The 17,409-nt window shown below is 53.2% G+C and overlaps 6 protein-coding genes across 6 annotated transcripts; 3 read left to right on the top strand and 3 right to left on the bottom strand.

Annotated features, from left to right (window-relative positions):
- Positions 1–1,946: 1,946 nt before the first annotated feature.
- G647_05427 (uncharacterized protein) lies at positions 1,947–2,713 on the bottom strand (the record flags this gene model as incomplete). The annotated part of the gene is made up of 3 exons (XM_008729758.1): positions 1,947–2,290; positions 2,347–2,630; positions 2,685–2,713. 3 exons carry the CDS (start codon positions 2,711–2,713, stop codon positions 1,947–1,949), a joined length of 657 nt encoding a protein of 218 aa, XP_008727980.1.
- A 3,376-nt stretch (positions 2,714–6,089) lies between these two features.
- On the top strand, positions 6,090–8,277 carry G647_05426 (uncharacterized protein; the record flags this gene model as incomplete). The annotated part of the gene is made up of 5 exons (XM_008729757.1): positions 6,090–6,691; positions 6,743–7,011; positions 7,059–7,542; positions 7,597–7,859; positions 7,919–8,277. The coding sequence occupies 5 exons, from the start codon at positions 6,090–6,092 to the stop codon at positions 8,275–8,277; spliced, it is 1,977 nt and encodes a 658-aa protein (XP_008727979.1).
- A 1,288-nt stretch (positions 8,278–9,565) lies between these two features.
- Positions 9,566–11,361, top strand: G647_05425 (uncharacterized protein; the record flags this gene model as incomplete). The annotated part of the gene is made up of 2 exons (XM_008729756.1): positions 9,566–9,607; positions 9,655–11,361. 2 exons carry the CDS (start codon positions 9,566–9,568, stop codon positions 11,359–11,361), a joined length of 1,749 nt encoding a protein of 582 aa, XP_008727978.1.
- A 900-nt stretch (positions 11,362–12,261) lies between these two features.
- G647_05424 (uncharacterized protein) lies at positions 12,262–13,329 on the bottom strand (the record flags this gene model as incomplete). The annotated part of the gene is made up of 1 exon (XM_008729755.1): positions 12,262–13,329. The coding sequence occupies one exon, from the start codon at positions 13,327–13,329 to the stop codon at positions 12,262–12,264; it is 1,068 nt and encodes a 355-aa protein (XP_008727977.1).
- A 560-nt stretch (positions 13,330–13,889) lies between these two features.
- Positions 13,890–14,500, top strand: G647_05423 (40S ribosomal protein S23; the record flags this gene model as incomplete). The annotated part of the gene is made up of 2 exons (XM_008729754.1): positions 13,890–14,151; positions 14,322–14,500. The coding sequence occupies 2 exons, from the start codon at positions 13,890–13,892 to the stop codon at positions 14,498–14,500; spliced, it is 441 nt and encodes a 146-aa protein (XP_008727976.1).
- A 794-nt stretch (positions 14,501–15,294) lies between these two features.
- G647_05422 (uncharacterized protein) lies at positions 15,295–16,898 on the bottom strand (the record flags this gene model as incomplete). Its single annotated transcript, XM_008729753.1, has 3 exons — positions 15,295–15,516; positions 15,592–16,357; positions 16,408–16,898. 3 exons carry the CDS (start codon positions 16,896–16,898, stop codon positions 15,295–15,297), a joined length of 1,479 nt encoding a protein of 492 aa, XP_008727975.1.
- Positions 16,899–17,409: the final 511 nt, after the last annotated feature.

Genomic DNA, 17,409 nt, shown 5'->3' with positions numbered 1-17,409 from the left:
AGCTACACATACGGCAACTGTCTTCTCCCGCCCTGCTGGATCATGTAGCCTGCGTCTAAGATTCCGTCCATCCACTCTCCTAGGACTGACCAACACGGGCCTGGGTCATGTCCGGCACGATTTCAAATCAGGATGACCATGCCGCCACGACTTCCTCATGTGTCGGCCGAGCTTCCACCACGCTGGCTGCCAATTCCTGCAGCTAGCACCTGCACCCGCTCGTCAAGTCTTCTGTCATCGATTTTGCTCTCACGAGCCTACCCGAAACCCTCTCCGATGGGGCATCCGATGGTTCAGGACCTCGGACTTGTGGTCTGTCAACTTCGTCTCACCGCTTGAGCCAAGGCGAACGGGAATATCGTTCCCTCTGCATGTGTTGTCCACGGCTCCATTCCAAACGTCATACTCGCACTGCGATATCTCACCGATGGGAGTACTGTCCGTTCACCTTTTCCCCCGACATGTGCTCTTTTCCACACCGTTCCGTTTGCAATCAACACTGCAGGAGACTTAGCGAGCAAATCCACCGAAAGATCCGTAGTCTGACATGTGCTCGCAGTCTCGGTGCCCATCAACGAAGACTGCAGCAAGCTTCGTCCTGCCATGCTCGATCCCCTCACGAGTCGACACCGTTCCACACACGACCGCCCTGGCATTTGTCTCGCTGAGGCTTTGACTACCTCGGTATAGCTTGCCTATCTAGCCCCGGCTCAACGGCAGGAGTAAGATACTTTGCCCGCTAACTTCCCGCTTGGTATGTTTGGGAAGGGAACATCCGCCTCCGCATTTACTGAGGCAGAAATCAGGGATAGATCAAAGTCCATGCCACTGCTATTGGCCCTGGCCACCACATCCCTCGCGAGTTCCCGGAGCCTGGCTTGTCTGGGCCGCAGTTGAGATCTCCATCAAGAGCCACGCTGGCGAACAAGGTTGTGGCAGCCTTAGCTCGAAAATACATGCGAGCACGTTCAAAGGCACTCAATCCAGAGCTGAAACGTGCCATCGATCGCTTGCTTCCGCGAGCTATATGCGCCATTTCTTGTCTATGGCAGATATTCCCGGCCGCATGGTCTGTGCTTTCGATATCGCAAGCATGCATGTCGCCCGAATCAGCCCCCTCGGAAAGCTCCAGAAACACCAGTCGTTTGAGCACGAGCTTAAGGTGCTTGCGCACGAGGCTTCACCAGCGGCCATGATCGCCAGCACCCAGCCGTACGACACTTCACGTCCTCCACAAGGCTCTTGACCCGTCACACCGTCCGAAGACCGATAGCCTTCAATGTAAGACCCATACCAAGGCAATCTACTGGAACCACAATCAGCGGTCTGGGAAGCCTCGCTGTGATTCAGAGGTTTTGAAACTGTGTATTGTCGTCTACACCGATCCTTCACGGACCGGAACGTTGGGTTGTAGAAGAACGAAGAAGTGCCGGTGCGTCATCTGCAAATTCACGACCGACGCTGGTGGGAGCTTAGAAACTGTACCGATGCCAGCGCTGAACAAAATCAATATAGGCAGCGAGCACTTGGGTGGAACCATATCTCTGTGCGTTGCTCTCGGACAGTCCAAACCTCCGTCCTGCTGGGTGCGTCATGGTATTGGGGACACTGTCCTCAGAGTCTGCAGCACATGGTGTTCCTGGTCGCGGTACCAATCCGTCGACATCCAGTCGACCATCCGTGTGCGTCAGGAAAGCCACGCTACGTTGCACAGGGCATTTCTAAGGTTGGGAGGTGTAGCTATCGACTCTTGACCACCTCGCCAGCGCGCTCAACTCCTTGGGTTCTCATAGTCCCAAGTAGATCTTGTACCGGTAGCCTTGGATATCCCCGTGGCCAGGCTCGACTGCTCTCGCTCTAGCCCGGTCCTTTTGATACTAGGACTGACCTGCTTTACTAATAGACATGTACCCTTCGGGACTGGGGGGGACACCCATGGCCACGACTCAGACAACCTTGTCATTAATGGCCTGAGGGACCGGTCGAGTCATCCGGAATGACTCCCTTGCTTCCAAAAGATCACTGTACCTCTTCAAATTAGGATACAAGTCTTGCCACGGATGTTCTGCAAATCGCACTCGAAGATAACCCAGCACACAGCCGGCCGCCACATCCGCAAGGGTAATGCGATCATCGATAAGGAAGTCCTTGTCCCCGACCCAGTCCGCCAATTTCTTCAAGCCACCATCGACTTTGCGTAGTTGGCGAGCTGTCCATTCTTGCGAAGGCAGAAGCCGCTGTTTCTCGAAGAACATCAAGACGCAGGCGTCACAAATCCCGTCGGCGGTGACTGTGAACGTGTTAAGCACAGTTGGTCATGAGCCGAACCGGGTTAGAATCTCGTACCCTGCACCTTTTTCCCGAACAGCTCACTCTCCTTTGTTCTTGGCACGAGGTTCACATACTGTGGCGCGGGATATTTATATTCAATCCAATCGAGGATAAAGTGTGACTCGTACACAGCCTTGTCTTCGTCGGTTTCAGCTTCTGTGTCAATTAATACCGGAAGCTTCTCGAGAGGGTTGTATAGCGGTGTCTGGGTCGTGCCATCCCAGGGAACTTCCGTAACAAGTTCAAATGGAATAGACTTCTCAGCAAGAGCTATGCGCACCTTCCGCGCATACGGCGACCTGGGGTGAGTTAGCCATGTGCGCGTGAGTGACAGGGAAAGCATGAGTTCACACGGAGTCGCGGAGATCAGCTTGAGCACCATCGTCCAATGTTGCTCCACGTGCGTTGCTTGAATCGAACAATCTCCAGGCGCCTTCTCAAGGTTCCCGAGGGAAGTGACTGGACAGACGACTGGAAGATTGCCGTAGTGAGGCTCTCTCCGGATGACATCAATGCAAATTGGGGTTGCGGGGAATACTAGTGGTAAGTGAGTTCTCCCTCGCTGCATTCAGCCGACCACTTATCGCGTAGATTCGCCCTTTGAACTGATGTTGGACAAATGCAGGTCCGGTCACGGACGGCCATTGTGATGTGCGGACATTTTCATTGGGTGATACACCAAGAGACTTCCATGTACAGCAAGATTCACCTGGTGGACTATGTCCTAGCCTAAGCTGATGCGCACCCACAGCACCAAAAATTGTAGAACGACTCATTTCACAGGGAGGGTCGAACCGGTCAAACAGGGCGCGTGTATTGGGTTGCTGCCACCATGTAATGTACTACAGTACAGTACTGTGTGCACAGTGATTAGAAGCCCTGTCACTCGTCTCCGACCCTTGTGCGCAACGTATGGCTAAATAGTCTAGTATGTGCTGTAAGTTGTATCGAAGCATTTCGACCTGCAGCTCGAAGCTTTCACTCTCCCCAGAAACAGCCTAGGCCGCGATGTTTACCTGGATGTCCTTGTCACATCTCAGGAACGGTCTTCTTTAGAATGTATACAGTAAGTCTAGAACTGTACGACGTACTGCATGTCCTTGCATGCAGTGTTATTTCCTCCTGTTGAGGCTCATCATGGGGTTATCTTGGAGGCGCCTATACAGTTGAATTAGACCTGGATGTCTCGTCAGTTGAGCAAGCACATTGACAGGCCGTCCTTGTAGGAAATCATCAGTATTCCGTACATAAAGTACAGTACATAATGTAGTATATACTACTGATGATATATAATACAGTCGTGAGGTGGAGACGTCGGAATCTTCGTCGTCATCCAGGCGTCGTGAGTACGTGGTTACTCTATGTATCTATGCGTGCGAGGGAAGCCGCGATCAACACCAGTGGATTAGCTCGAGTTGGACTCGGAGTTCACTCAAACTTCGAGCCTATACGAGGCATCAGCCACGACGTGAAGCCACTTGCGGCTGACTACTAGTATGTACTTGTACATCCAGTACTTACATTACAATAGTATGCATGAGCCAAACTCTGGCAGAGCCAAGAGTGAGCTCACGCTGAACTGCACCAGAGACGAAAGTGAACCTACTCAGTAGTAAGCTGCACTGGAGACGACACTGAGTTAACTCTGAGCTGAGCTTTGAAGTTAGTATTTACTATGTACACTATCACATTTTATTTCTTGCTAGTATATACTAGTGCTGATTTAACAATACTTATTTCATGATGACTGCAGCGTTATTTTATACTCCGTAGATTATATATTGTAAGTAAATTTAAGAGTATAATCTTCTACAGATACAATTGTAGAGATAATACTGGGCTAAACTATTTTAAGCGGATTTCGTATGCTTATTAAACTTAAACCTCTAATGTTAAGTCTATAGAACTTCCCTCTTTACTAAGGTGTAATTAGTTTAAGATCAACTCTAGAATTCTCCTATAATAACTGAAGGATATTATCGACCTTAATATTTATGATTAATATAGGTTTACATAGTATTTAGTATTTAGTACTATTCATATACATATCTAGATTATACAGCAGTAGATCGAGATAGGACCTGTATCTGATGGGGAATAGACCTGTATCTGATGGGGAATAGACCAGCATCAGACCAGCACTCCACCGTCAGAACCTGAGCGGTATGTATCGGGTGGCATAGGCATCCGACGGTACAGGAATACTAGATAGAATCCAACTGTACTCTACGTTGGTGGCGTTTTGAAATTGGGAAACACATTCTGACCTGCAACGCTCTTCAGATTTCCACCTCAAGACGGGCTGGCGATTCAGGGCCGAGAGGCACAATAGAGTTGATGCCGTACGTAGGGCCACTTCTAGAAAGAATGGATTTGATGACATTCTCAATCATTTCTCGGCAGAGAACCCTGTCCCAATATATCGCACCGTCCTGTACTACTTTATCTCAACCATTTTGTGTGACGCAGTAAACGGTGTTGAGCAGTGCCTTATTGAAGATGGTGGCGCAAATGAGCGTCGATGAAGGATCGAGAAACCGGATGATGTGAGGTCGAGCTTATATATCTTGTAAGTACTTTAGTACCATGTACACAGTAGTACTCTGTACGTAGTATGTGTACCATCGAGCAGGTTAAAGGACCTGCTGAAGCTCAGTGCACTAGACTGGCTGATGGTGTTGAGGTATGAGTCATGTGTGGTCCACAGATGTCACCGGCTGCGATGAAGATGATACGACGAGCGTGAACGAACCTGTGAATCTAGGCGATACTGTATTGTCGCCATGAAATTGAAATGCTATGTCGCAAGATGAGGAAGGACATGAGACGACGTCTTTACGCGTGCAAACTGTGGTAGGTCGTACTGGAGCCAATGAGGTACATGTCGAGACAAGGTCTTCAGAAGCCATCGTTGAGAAAAGGCGCCTTCAAGCAAGTGGAAGGCCTGAAGAACTTGATTCTAAGGCTGGTCGTTCTTCGTGAAGAAGAACAAGCGAGGCGATGACAGCCTGCTCGCGCCTTCCACCCTAGATCAGACGCAAAATCGGGCTGGAGAAGCCGGTGGATGAAGTCGAATAGAAGAAAAATATGCATACCAGGCGTTGGCGGCGGGGTGACCAACACACAAGCTGCTTTACCTTGAATGGTCCTTAATCTGTGCTGTCTCGGTGACATCGTAAAGACTTGTAGACTCGGCGGCACTCGAGAAGTCTTACATTGTACTTTAGGAGACCTCACTTATGTAAGTAGGTTCGGTCAGCCTGAGGGTTGGCCACGGAAAGGGCCGTCGCGTAGGACACGTGGGGACAAGAACTTGAAGTCAGCGACTGGGTGGCGTCCGATACAGGGTGCTGGCCTTCGAGGTTCTCACCACCGGGGACGATGGAGGGGCGTTGGTGTGAGCCCATCACCGAGATAGAAGAGATCTGTACGGTCACGTTGCGTTGTACAAGCTTGCGAGAAAGTACTCAAGTACACAGTACGGTCGAGTAAGGCTCTACGGAGAAGCTCTGTCGATAAAGTGCAATCCAACCAGTACGCACATTTGTGAGCTTCGGCATCAACGCGCCGGATTGAATGCCTCCAAGGCGCGGGTTACTACCGGTAAGTGTTTAGGCAGCAACGGCTCACGATCAACGATATATAGCGGTAGATGCCATCCTGGTCCCGGACTTCCCACCTAGACTACTCCGTACTTTGTAGACTTTACTACGTATCTCATCTTCACATCGAAGTTCCAACGACGGCTCCGGTTTTTCATGGCCTGCGTTCTTGAACCTTTGGAAGCGTCACCGGGTGTTGATTTCCTGTCCACGACGGATCCCATTCATGCGGTCGCGGAAGACTGGGAGAGGGATTCAGTCAACTCTTCCTACACCTCTCGTTCCACTTCGCTTCAGTCAGAGCTCTTGGTCTCTCCAAGGCGCTCGCAAGAATCTGCCTTCGCGAGACCGGGTGGGGCTACGCAATCCCTACTATCAGCGAAGTGGCCACATTCGATCATCATCGAACAGTCAGACATCCTTCGGTATCTTACTGACACGTTCGACGGAGGGGAGTTCCATAATTCGAGCGGCCCCAACTCAAATCCCAGAACCCACGGATCATCGTCGTCTGCCACATTCCCATCAAAAGTTGCAGCCAGAAGGCAGCGCGCGCCCTTAAAACAGTCCTCAGACGGCCACGGCGACCCCGAAGATAGTAGCGATGAACGAGGCAGGGACAAAAAGCGCAAATGTCTCGCAGGCCCTGTGCAAGACCGGCAGCGTAACAGGTTCTTTGCGTGTCCCTTTACCAAATACGACCCCGACCACTACCAACGATGCTCAAGTTGCGCACATTCAAGTATCCGACGTCTCAAGTGTGTTCAACAACCCACACAAATTGACGAGTCCATGCTAATTGGTTGAAGACAGCATCTCTACGCTGTTCATTCACTTCCGAAGCACTACTGCAGCCGCTGCTTTCTTGTGTTCAATGGTGTGGAAGCATTGGTTGAGCACGAACACGCCGGTCGGACGTGCGCAGAAGCGGAAAATCCTTACCAACAAGCGATGACTGATCAACAGAGGGAACGAATAGCTCCCTTGGAAGGAAGTTGCAGAAGTCCTGGCTCGGAGGCGTGCTGGTACAACATCTATCAGATCCTCTTCCCGGGTGCACCTTTGCCCGTGTCACCGTGTATGTCATCCAACCTGCAATCCCCAATCATGTCTGATTCGTGCTAGACTTGGAACGCCACACATCGAAAGAGGGAACGCCACGGGATCAAGAACGGTTGACAACAGTCCAAAGAAGGTCTGTTATAGCCGCCGCCCGTCGGGAGGTGCTCCTCACCTGGACAGCTCATGAGCTAGTTTTGGGAGTACAGCGAGACTTCCTTGACTCTTTTGCGACCGCTGTTGAAAACGTGGCTCCATCCACAGGTAAGGCAGGAGCCACGGCTCAGACGCAGACCGACGTAACCCAGAGCAGCCGAAAAACTGGCCGACAAGATTGTCATCAGCGGAAGAGGCAAAAATTGATTCGACGTGACGATGCAGATGAAGAGGAATCGGAAAGTGAAAAGAGTCACGGTCCGCCCGATGTTGGGCTTGAGATCATGTGCCCATATTGTTGGTATGATTGCGAGACTTTCTCCTGGCGCAACACTTCGCAGAACGAATATCGCCATTGTGAGGCCGTCAAACTTGAAAGCATCGCCAGATTGAAGTATGTCGCTACCTTTCGGTCGACCTTGCAGCGCAATGCTAATTTTCACTGCAGGCAGCATCTTTGCAGGGTGCACAAGCGGCCGGATTTCTATTGTGGGCGGTGCTTTGTCGTACTCGAGAGTCAAGGAGACGTCGTGACGCATTTGAGACAAGATCCACCCTGTCCGATTGTCAACCCCGAGAGATTCACAGAGAAGATGACTGCGGATCAATGGCTTGCAATTAAAGCGCAGCGCTTCAGTGGGCCCATCGAGCAGAGTTTTAAGACCATATGCGAGATTCTGTTTCCAGATGAACCGCCGCCATTGTCTCCATGTAAGTCGCATCGCTGGTGGAGGTGCCGAGTCGCTAGCAGACTGTTGACTGATCCACAGATCGTATCGCCCGCTTGGTTCCATCGAGGCCCTTTCTACGCAGAAGACTTCCTGGCATTCTTACTGCCATCTTCCAGCGACGCAATTTCCCCATGCCTGCCGAGGGTCTCGATGACATGGTCAATGAAGTCATCCGAAGTCTGGAGGTTCCGGAGCAAGCCATCCCGGTTCCGAATCCTCACGTTGCCGATCTGAATGTGGCTGATACAGACTTGCAAGTGTTGGGCGGGCCAGCCGTCAACCAGTTTCCCCCAGACGCGTTCAACTGGGAAGATCTGCCACCCCTTGTTGTTCCTGACGATCTTGACGACATCTTTGATCAAGACTTTGATCACCACACAATCCCGGCGCTGACTTGAAACTGAACTTCGTACCAAGCAGGTCTACAGGTGGTTGGTCAAAACGCGGCTGGTGCGGAAACGGACTTTCTAGTAAGACTCTGGTGCATATCTGCCTTGTAGCTGAAGAAAGCTCGTTTATAGCCACCGATAAGAACGCTCTCTATTCAACACGGCTTTGTTCGAATCATTTCCTCCATGAGCGTAGTTGTACTTGGTAATTGCCTGTTGAAAGTCGACGATTCTCGCTTGATGAACGAATAACGACAGGAAGGACATACTCCTCCCCGCTTCGGCAAACAGCTGGGACCTAAACTCCTCCGATAGTACCATGTGCAACCTCATTTCTCTCGAATTGGGCCTTGTCGCTGCGAGTAAAATGTACGACTTCAGGGTCCAAGATCGAAGCCACCCCTGAATAACTGTCTTGGCCCAGCCTTGCACTTACCGCAGCGTCAACAGTGTAAGGCTGGGCTCTCGATCAAGCAGGGTGTGTGTCTCAGTAAGCTGACAACAACCCTCCATGAGAATCGTCCGAGACGCAATAACGCCCCGTCCCATTGATGGGTTCAGGGGCGATAAGGTGTATTCACAGAGCTGTGGCGACTTGCTAGTGGAAAGAGCTGCAGCACCTGACGAGGAGAATATGCATGTGGACACTAGGGAGCACCAGGCTTTCTTAATGAAGTTGAGTTTCCGCACTGTGGGGTTGGAAAGGAAACTTCGAGGCGGTAGCTCGTAGCAGACGAGCGCAGACTTGTTGTAGTCGGACGTTTGAGACGGTCGAATACGAGGTAAGGTACTCCGTAGACTTACCACCAACTAGCACGGAACTTGGAAGATCCAGTGTACTGTCCCGTGAACCGCTATTCTCGAAGGCATTTAGACCTGTAAAATTGCATTGGCGTCTGCATTGTCGATTTCGCCGAGCTTCGCTGGAGCACCTATGCAATACAGGTCGAAGATAATTTTGATCTCATGGAAGCCCAAGCATTTTGGAGACGCCAGTACGTCGCAGCAATGCGACCCGGAAAGAGAAGCCAGTCCTACGGTGAAGCATCCGATCACAGACTTGGTCGCCCCCATGACCTCATGTTGACTGTGTCCGAAACGCTTTCCCTTGGAGACGGTAAAGCCGTTCGCTCTCCTGCTGGCCTTCGCGGTTGCATCGTTGCCGTCGAGCGAATAACAGTCATGGATCTCTTCGCCAGCTAAATTATTCTTCTCCATGCACAGGGTCCCAAGATGAGCGGCTCCGGCGAGCTGCCTTCACGAATGCGCTTTTGCTCTTTGCCGGTCTCCGTCAACCATGGGCCAACTGGGCGATATCTCGCCCCAAGGCACCATTGCTGTATGCATTTACTTGATCCTGATGGGCGAAGACTGACTGTCGTATAGATTGGAGTCATTGTTGGCCTCCTGTCGACCTCAGTCCAGAGCCTGGGCCTGACCCTCCAACGACAGTCACACATTATCGAAGATGACAAACCTCACACGGAGCCTCGAACTCCTCCCTACAAGAGACGGAGATGGCAGCTGGGCATGCTGATGTTTCTGGTCTCCAACGTGGTTGGCAGTACCATCCAAATCACAACCCTCCCTCTCCCCGTGCTTTCGACGTTGCAAGCTTCGGGCCTTGTCTTCAATACCGCGTTTGCGACGCTGCTTCTGGGCGAGCCCTTCACACGGTTCTCTTTGATTGGCACACTTCTGACATGTTCCGGGGCGGCCTTGATAGCTGCATTTGGAGCAATTGGCGAGCCCGCGCATAACCTGCGGCAGTTGCTACATCTGCTCGGCCAGCGAGATTTCATCATGTGGATGGTTGCTACAATGCTTGTGGTGATTGCAACAATACTGTTCGCCCATGTCCTCAAGATGTGGTCCTCCCACAAGCGCATTGCGGATAGCCTGGCAAAAACCGAAAGGCCAAGATCTCGAGCTGGATCAATATCCACGGATCGCCAACGAACCCTTTCCCGCTCCTTCACCGCTCAGCTTCCCCACCCTATGAGGATTCGGGTCAACCGGCTCCGATTGACTCGAGGTCTCTCCTACGCTCTGATATCTGGCATTTTGTCGGCTCATTCGCTCCTGGTCGCTAAATCAGCGGTTGAATTGGTCGTCCGGACCATTGTCGACCATAAGAACCAGTTCGACCGTTTCCAGTCGTGGCTCATCCTGGTTGCGCTACTGTTTTTCGCACTGACGCAGTTGTATTACTTGCACCTCGGTCTACGCCTCTGCAGCACCAGCGTACTATACCCCTTTGTGTTCTGCATTTACAACATCATTGCAATTCTAGACGGTCTGATATATTTCCAACAAGGGTCGAGGTTAAGCTCTCGGGATGCCGGTCTGGTGGCTTTGGGTACCGCCATCCTCCTCACTGGTGTCCTAGCCTTGTCTTGGAGACTGGATGATACCACTCCGGAGGAAGTTGCTCATCAGTCACCTGCTCCTCCTCAAACCCCGCTCACACCAGGAATGGGGATATTGCGGTCACCGGTAGACGAACGAGCTCCGCTACTTCCCACGAGGAAGCGGAGAAACTCCAGTGCTGCTTCGCAAGATTCTAACGACCAAGAAAGACCTGTGCGAGTTGGCCGCACCCGTGCGATGCCATCGACGCTGCCAGTTCATGCGCCCCGGGACCCTGACACAGAAGGTATCTGGGCCGAACTGGACGACGAGGACCGTCATGGAGATTACCTCGCGTCTCTTCCTCGGACACCTTCGCCTTTCCTGACACAAAACTTCAAAAGACGGCGGAGAGGTGATTCTAGCCTTTCACAAGCTGTCTCAACAGGAAGTCGGCGCAGCTCAGACGGTGCCGGGAATACGGGCCAGAAGAACGAGAGTGAGTCAACCGAGGAGCCACATGGTGCCCACCTACGGCGTAGCGGTACACCCCAGGAAACAGCGGTGGCAAAAGCTACGGATGAAACAGATGGTGCTCGTCCAAGGACACGCCAGAGGAGTACATCCGTCCGCTTCGTCGATCAACCTGCCAGTCTTGAAGAGCAGCCTCAGCCGCAACGGCTCCGAAGTCGGTATGACTATGATGGCACAACCGAAAATGTGTCCAAGGAGAATAGCGCATAGAATGGTTGCGTGGTTCTGCTGAATGGAACGGGCGACATGTCAGAGGCGCAGGGCAGAGAATGGTTCTCGGTCCTTTTGCATTCATGGTGGCGGAAGCCTAGGCGATGGATACTCATATAATGGCCAAGATTCAAATAATCAAGATGAGAGTCTCACTCGTCTCTTACTTTGCTTCCCCAGCCCATGCCTCCGTCAACGTGAAAGCGACGCAAACGCCACTGAGTATCATGAGCGCAGTCCTAGTCTTGCTCCATGCCAATTCCGCTCGGTCGCTTGCTCCCAAAACGTGAACTCGGTCACGCCAAAGAGGCCCGATAGGTCGAGTCCCTTTTGGCTCTCAATATACCATATAACAAAGCTGACGTGCCTCCGGAGCTTCCAACGGGGCTTTAGTTATCGCTGTGCGTGGGCGTTGGCTTTGTACCTTCTCATTGTCGACATGACCTTCCATCATCCCCCAATATCATAAGATAGCCTCATGCGAAGACGCTGGCCACTGCCATCACTTGGTCGCAGCTTCAGTCTCGTTCCCTCGAGGGGAATTCGATTCCACCCCCAGGTACTTTTGACTTGGGACATGATCTTCTTTTGGGGGTCCCCACATGATAGGCAGGCCTGACTGTTCCAACGACAATACCTCTTGCAGGGCAGCCTTTGCCGTGAATAACGTATGTAACCTTGTCAACGGGCTGAGGGGCTCCACTGAAGCGAACGGAGAAGGGAGATCTGTCTTGGCGTCCTCCGTTTCTTGTAGGGTTACTCTAAGAGTCTCTTCCCACGGCATCGGTCTCCTGCTGTAACCCACCCACCCAGCAGCGCGAGGGCCCGTCAAAGAGCATCTGAAGGTGAAGGTGTACTCGGGGACCACGGGCCTCAAGGACTCTCGAATATAGATAAGCCTCAGCCATCCTTCCTCACGGGCACAGGACTGTCCGTCAGGCCCGACCGTTCCGTGAGACTGCCTGCTTCGCCATCAGCATCGCCTTCCTCTATCTCGCTGCCCCCGGTCCTCTCGTCCTCATTGTCCTCCTCGTCCGTACTCTCGTCCCAGATCTCGCGGCTCTCCCGCTCGACGCGCCTCATCGCCCCGGCCACCTCATCGAGCTTACTGACCACCTCCAACACCCCGCGATTGACCTGCGAGAAATACCGGTCGTTGGCCTCGCGCCGCTTCCTCGCAAGTTGGATGTCCCGCTCCGTCTCCTCCTCCAGGTTCTTATCATTCGCGAAGGCGCCAGGCTTGCCCGCATCCTTAGCGTCCTTCCCGTCCTTTGCGGTTGCGGGAGACGAGCCCGTCTGCGGCGTAGTGCCTTTCCCCCGCGCGGTGCTCGGCGTAGAATTGGACATGGGCGGAAGAGCGGCCGTCGCGGCCGAGGCCTTGGCCTCCAACGCGGCCCCGACGTTGGCTTCGTTCCTGCTCGTGGTGTCGAAGTCGTGCTCGAGCAGTTCGTCCGCTTCGGTCTTGGCCCAGGTCTGCGCGAGCGAGAGCTGGGCCGTGCGCAGGTCCTCCAGCGCGTGCAGGTGGCTTGCCCCGAAGACGTGGGACGTGTTCATGGCCGAGAGTTCCACGTCGGCGAGCGTCTTTTGCATTTCCGCCCAGAGTTGCTCGGCGCGGTTGTCGTCCGCCACGGCTCCCCCCCTTGCGCCAGAGGCACGCTGATGCAGGTGGCCGGAGCTGGGGCCGGAGAAGGAGGAAGCCGGGGGAACGCGCGACGGGCGGATGATCCGGTGTTGGTGGCCCGCATTTTCAGTCTCGGTGGAGGGAGCCCCGGGGACACGGTCGGTGGGCAAAGCGAGAGAGATGTGCGAGGCATTCTTTGACGGTGGGCCTTGGAAGAGAGCAGGCGGGGGGAGGCGGTGCGCCGTTGTGCGAGTCGTGGTGGTGGTGAGTTTGGGCCGTTCGAAGGGCGAGGCGGTCGTGGGGACTTCGAGTTGAGTCGGCTTGCGAGGGACACTTTGTGAGGCCATGATTGTGAGAGGGGGTTTTGTTGGGCTTGGGCTGAGAGCGGTGCTCTCGCCTTTGTACCCAGGGCTATGTTCCGACCATGGAGGTCTGATGTACCCTGTAAGAGAGACGGAGTACGACAGTCCACAGTGGTTGACCGCGAGGCCGGAAGTGGGTGGTACTGGACCGTAGACAAATGCACTGCGCAAATCGAGACTCCGCTTTGCCGTACAGTGATAGTGTTCCGCCGACTTGAGCCCCAAGCGCAGTTTCGTCTTGGCGACGCACCACTCCACTTTTTGAAATCTACTTTCAATATCGTCGTCGCTCGCTCAGTCGATCTTTCAGCGCCGTCAACCGAACCCTCACCAACCACCTGCTTGTCACAGAAAGCCAGTACGTACGACCACCTCCCTGTCCTCGCATCATCAACCAATCCCTTCTCCTGAGAACACATAGGTTCTCTCCCTCGCAAAAAATCCTTTCCTCACTACAGCCTGAGCCCAATCCCCAAATCATCGTCACCCTAACCTCATCCCCTGCTACAACTATACTGACAGACCAACCCGCCCGTTCTCCAGAAATGACAAACAGAGGCAAACCTCGCGGTCTCAACGCCGCCCGCAAGCTCGTCGCCGCCCGCAAAGAAGGCCGCTGGGCCGACCTGCACTACAAGAAGCGCCTCCTCGGCACGGCCTACAAGTCCTCCCCCTTCGGCGGCTCCTCGCACGCCAAAGGCATTGTGCTGGAAAAGGTCGGCGTCGAAGCCAAGCAGCCCAACTCGGCCATCCGAAAGTGCGTGCGCGTGCAATTGATCAAGAATGGCAAGAAGGTGACCGCGTTCGGTACGTATATTCTCTCTCTCTCTCTACATCTCCAAAGTACAAGGCACGAAAACACATTTGCAAAGAGACGGAAAAAGAAAAGAAGGGGAGAAAATAAACCCAAAAGCAAATTGAATCTCGTCCCACATGCTGGGAGTTGGGCGCACTAATACTGACTTGCGTTGATACAGTGCCCAACGACGGCTGTCTCAACTTTGTGGACGAGAACGACGAGGTCCTGCTCGCCGGGTTCGGTCGTAAGGGCAAGGCCAAGGGTGATATCCCCGGTGTGCGATTCAAGGTCGTCAAGGTCTCGGGCGTGGGTCTGAGTGCGCTGTGGAAGGAGAAGAAGGAGAAGCCGCGATCATAGACGATTTTTGCCTCGGAATGGGAAGTGACCTTGCGGTGTGTGGGGGAGATGTACTCTGGAAGGTGGAAGGCGGAAAACAAGACCGGAGCTCGACGACATGAAGAGAGCATCCCTCTAGGCACGCCTCGTTCTAGTGGGTTGCACGTATCAATGAGTCGATCCATGGATGAATCGACGGATGAATCGACGGATGAAGAGTTCGCGTGATCAAGGGTTGCTCTGGATGTGATGAGGGGCCGGACCACTGAGCAAGGTCCGGTAGGCTGGAGCTGATGATAACCGTGCACCACGAGCAAAGCTACACTTTTGCATCTTGCACAGAACATCAAGTCAATGCACGCATGGAGATGTCTGCATAGAGACTCAAAGCTAGGGACGATAGACACTGCAAACCGGAACTGGCAGAATATGAAAGAAAATGATACAAAGACACGTTCTGGTCGCTCCCACTGGTGCCAATGATCCTCTCCTCACGTCATTCCATCTGTCATAGATGTATATAAAAAGCTCGTTGTTGCTCGAGCAGATGCTTTTGACGGTGTCTATCAATGCAAGCCCTGTGGAACAGAGCACAAAAGCTCCCCGAAGTGATATCGTCCATACGCCTGTCTAATTCCCCACCAGCCTTGTTTTTCAATCCCATGCTCTCACTACAATACCAGAGAATTAGTGGCCACATACGGATTTTAGGCATGTCGACTCGGAAAGTGAATGACCGGTGAGTTGCTGGCAAGGAAGTCCCCCAGCCAAAAAGGTCCTCGAGCAGAAGAGACCATGCGTCTCACAGTGCCGAATCAATGCAAGACATCCAAAGCTTCTCGCTTAGATTCCTGAGGATCGCTCTTAGCAGTCTTTCCTTTTCGACCTCTCCCGAACCCCGCCGGGGGCGTCAGGGTGACAGTGACAGGCTCTCGATCATTCCCATCATTGCTGACGGGACTCCTAGCCTCGTCGTCCTCACTCCCTTCCGGACTTGGTGCTTGACTATCTCGCAGTGCTCGTTGGCCACGCATCATCTGCAGTGTTCGAGTCAGCAAATCCACTTCAACCCTGTGTGATGGCCCGTCTGGGGTCGTGATGATGATGCTTACCCATGATTTAACACCACCAATCAATCCTAAGCTGTACCCAGCGGCAAAGTCCTCACTCCTGCTGAGTCTCCCCGGAGATATGCTTCTCTTGTCGGCCTGACCTGCCTCCAACTGCTTCAACTGCTCGACCACACTCAGGCCGCCAGTTGGACTCCTGAGGACACCTTCGCTCAGCTGTCTGTTAAACGGAGCTGGGCTCGCCGGTCGAGAGTTAGCGTTGGTCCAGAACGATCGCAGGTCTCTCGAGATTTCTCCGCCGGCCGTTATCCAGTTGGACTTGACACTATCTCGCAGTTCCTGCATGTGCCTTTTCAGGTCCAACTCGTTCTTCTTGAGCCAACTTATGTTGAGTTCCTGGCGGCTGGTGCCTCTTTTGAGTTGCCGCACAATGTATTTCTCATAGTCTCGGACAATCTTGGTGATGATTCCAGTCGTCGAGACGCCCTCTGTGCGCTGCGTGACCAGGAACTTGCCCTCCTTCTTGATAGGTGCGTAGATGTCGTCGCCTTCATCTGCGCCATAGGGTTCATCATCGTGCGCCACGTAGTCGATCTTGTGCTTTTCGAGAAACTCGGGGGTGACGATCCAGGGACAATTCGGGATGACTTCGTCGACCCATCGGCAGTGGCGGAGTGTTTCTGCCCTCTCTGCGCCCGTGAGCACAGTCAACCCCTTTCTCTTGTGTGTCTCTGCATCTCCTGTTACGCCAACAATCAGGTAGGTGTCTGGAAAGGCGGTCTTTGCTTGTTCGAGCTGCCGCATGTGCCTTTGCACAAAGTTAGCAGATACTCGCTGGGGACAGTTTCCCTAGCTTACCCCAGGTGGAACAGATCAAAGACTCCATCAGCATAGACTCTGACGGGCCTACCCACAGGCGGCGGATTTGTTTTGTAGCCTCCCACAGGATCTCTCATTCCAGCTTTGCCGGCATCCTTCATTGTACCATGGTCACCCGCGACAATCGCTTTCGTCGATGAACTTGTGATTCTACTTTGTCTCTTGAGAGCCTGTTCCTCATCACTGTCCAAAGTGGTGCTCGCGGGTTCACCGGAGGTGCCGTGCGTAACGTCTGCCCCAGGGGACCCATTAGACTCGACAGCTTTCGCATTTGACCGCGTACGTGCTCGTTTGCTAGGCGGGATGTTGCTGTCAATTGAATTGCTTGAAGCGTGCTTGCGATTCCGCAAATTATGCGAGGGAGAGTCGGCCAGCTCTTCGCCGGAGGCATCGCGTGATGAAGGTTGGAGGTCGGCCGTGGCAGTCAACCTCTTTCGCTTTGCGGATGCAGTTGACGACGGAGAAGACATGTTGACGGGGTGATTCCAAAACTAATGCTTGCGAAAGACGGTTCCCGCAGTCAGGGCAAAGAAGCACCAGGAGACGAGACTTGAGCAAGTCAAGAAAGTTGCGACGAGCTGTGCCAAGCTCCACCGTCAGACCAACAATTTCGGGGTATATGTCAAGCGAGATGGATCCAATAGTGAGAGTTGGGTGATTAGGACTATCGGCCCAAAGCCAGACTGGCAATGGAAAGGTGTGGTAAGAGGTTTGGATCTACTCCGTACTTTGTGTGCTACTCGCCCTCCAGCGATCGCCACGGGAAATAAAAATGTGCCATGCTGAAAGAAAACCTGTTGTTGGCAAAGTCGGTGATGCCGTCACACCAGCAGCCGGGCATGTGCGTCTCCTCTGCAAGCACTCACCTCCTCGTACCACTCGCTGCCTCGAAACGACGACGACACGGGTTGGGCTTGGGAGGAAGCTGCAAGTCCAACGTCACCGATCGTTTTGCCCGCTATTTGTGATTGGATGTCACGG

This window comes from Cladophialophora carrionii (assembly GCF_000365165.1).
Source record: "Cladophialophora carrionii CBS 160.54 unplaced genomic scaffold supercont1.4, whole genome shotgun sequence".
Classification (NCBI taxonomy): Eukaryota; Fungi; Ascomycota; class Eurotiomycetes; order Chaetothyriales; family Herpotrichiellaceae; genus Cladophialophora; species Cladophialophora carrionii.
The sequence above is the reverse complement of the archived record's forward strand: the minus strand, read 5'-3'. Positions and strand labels throughout refer to the sequence as shown.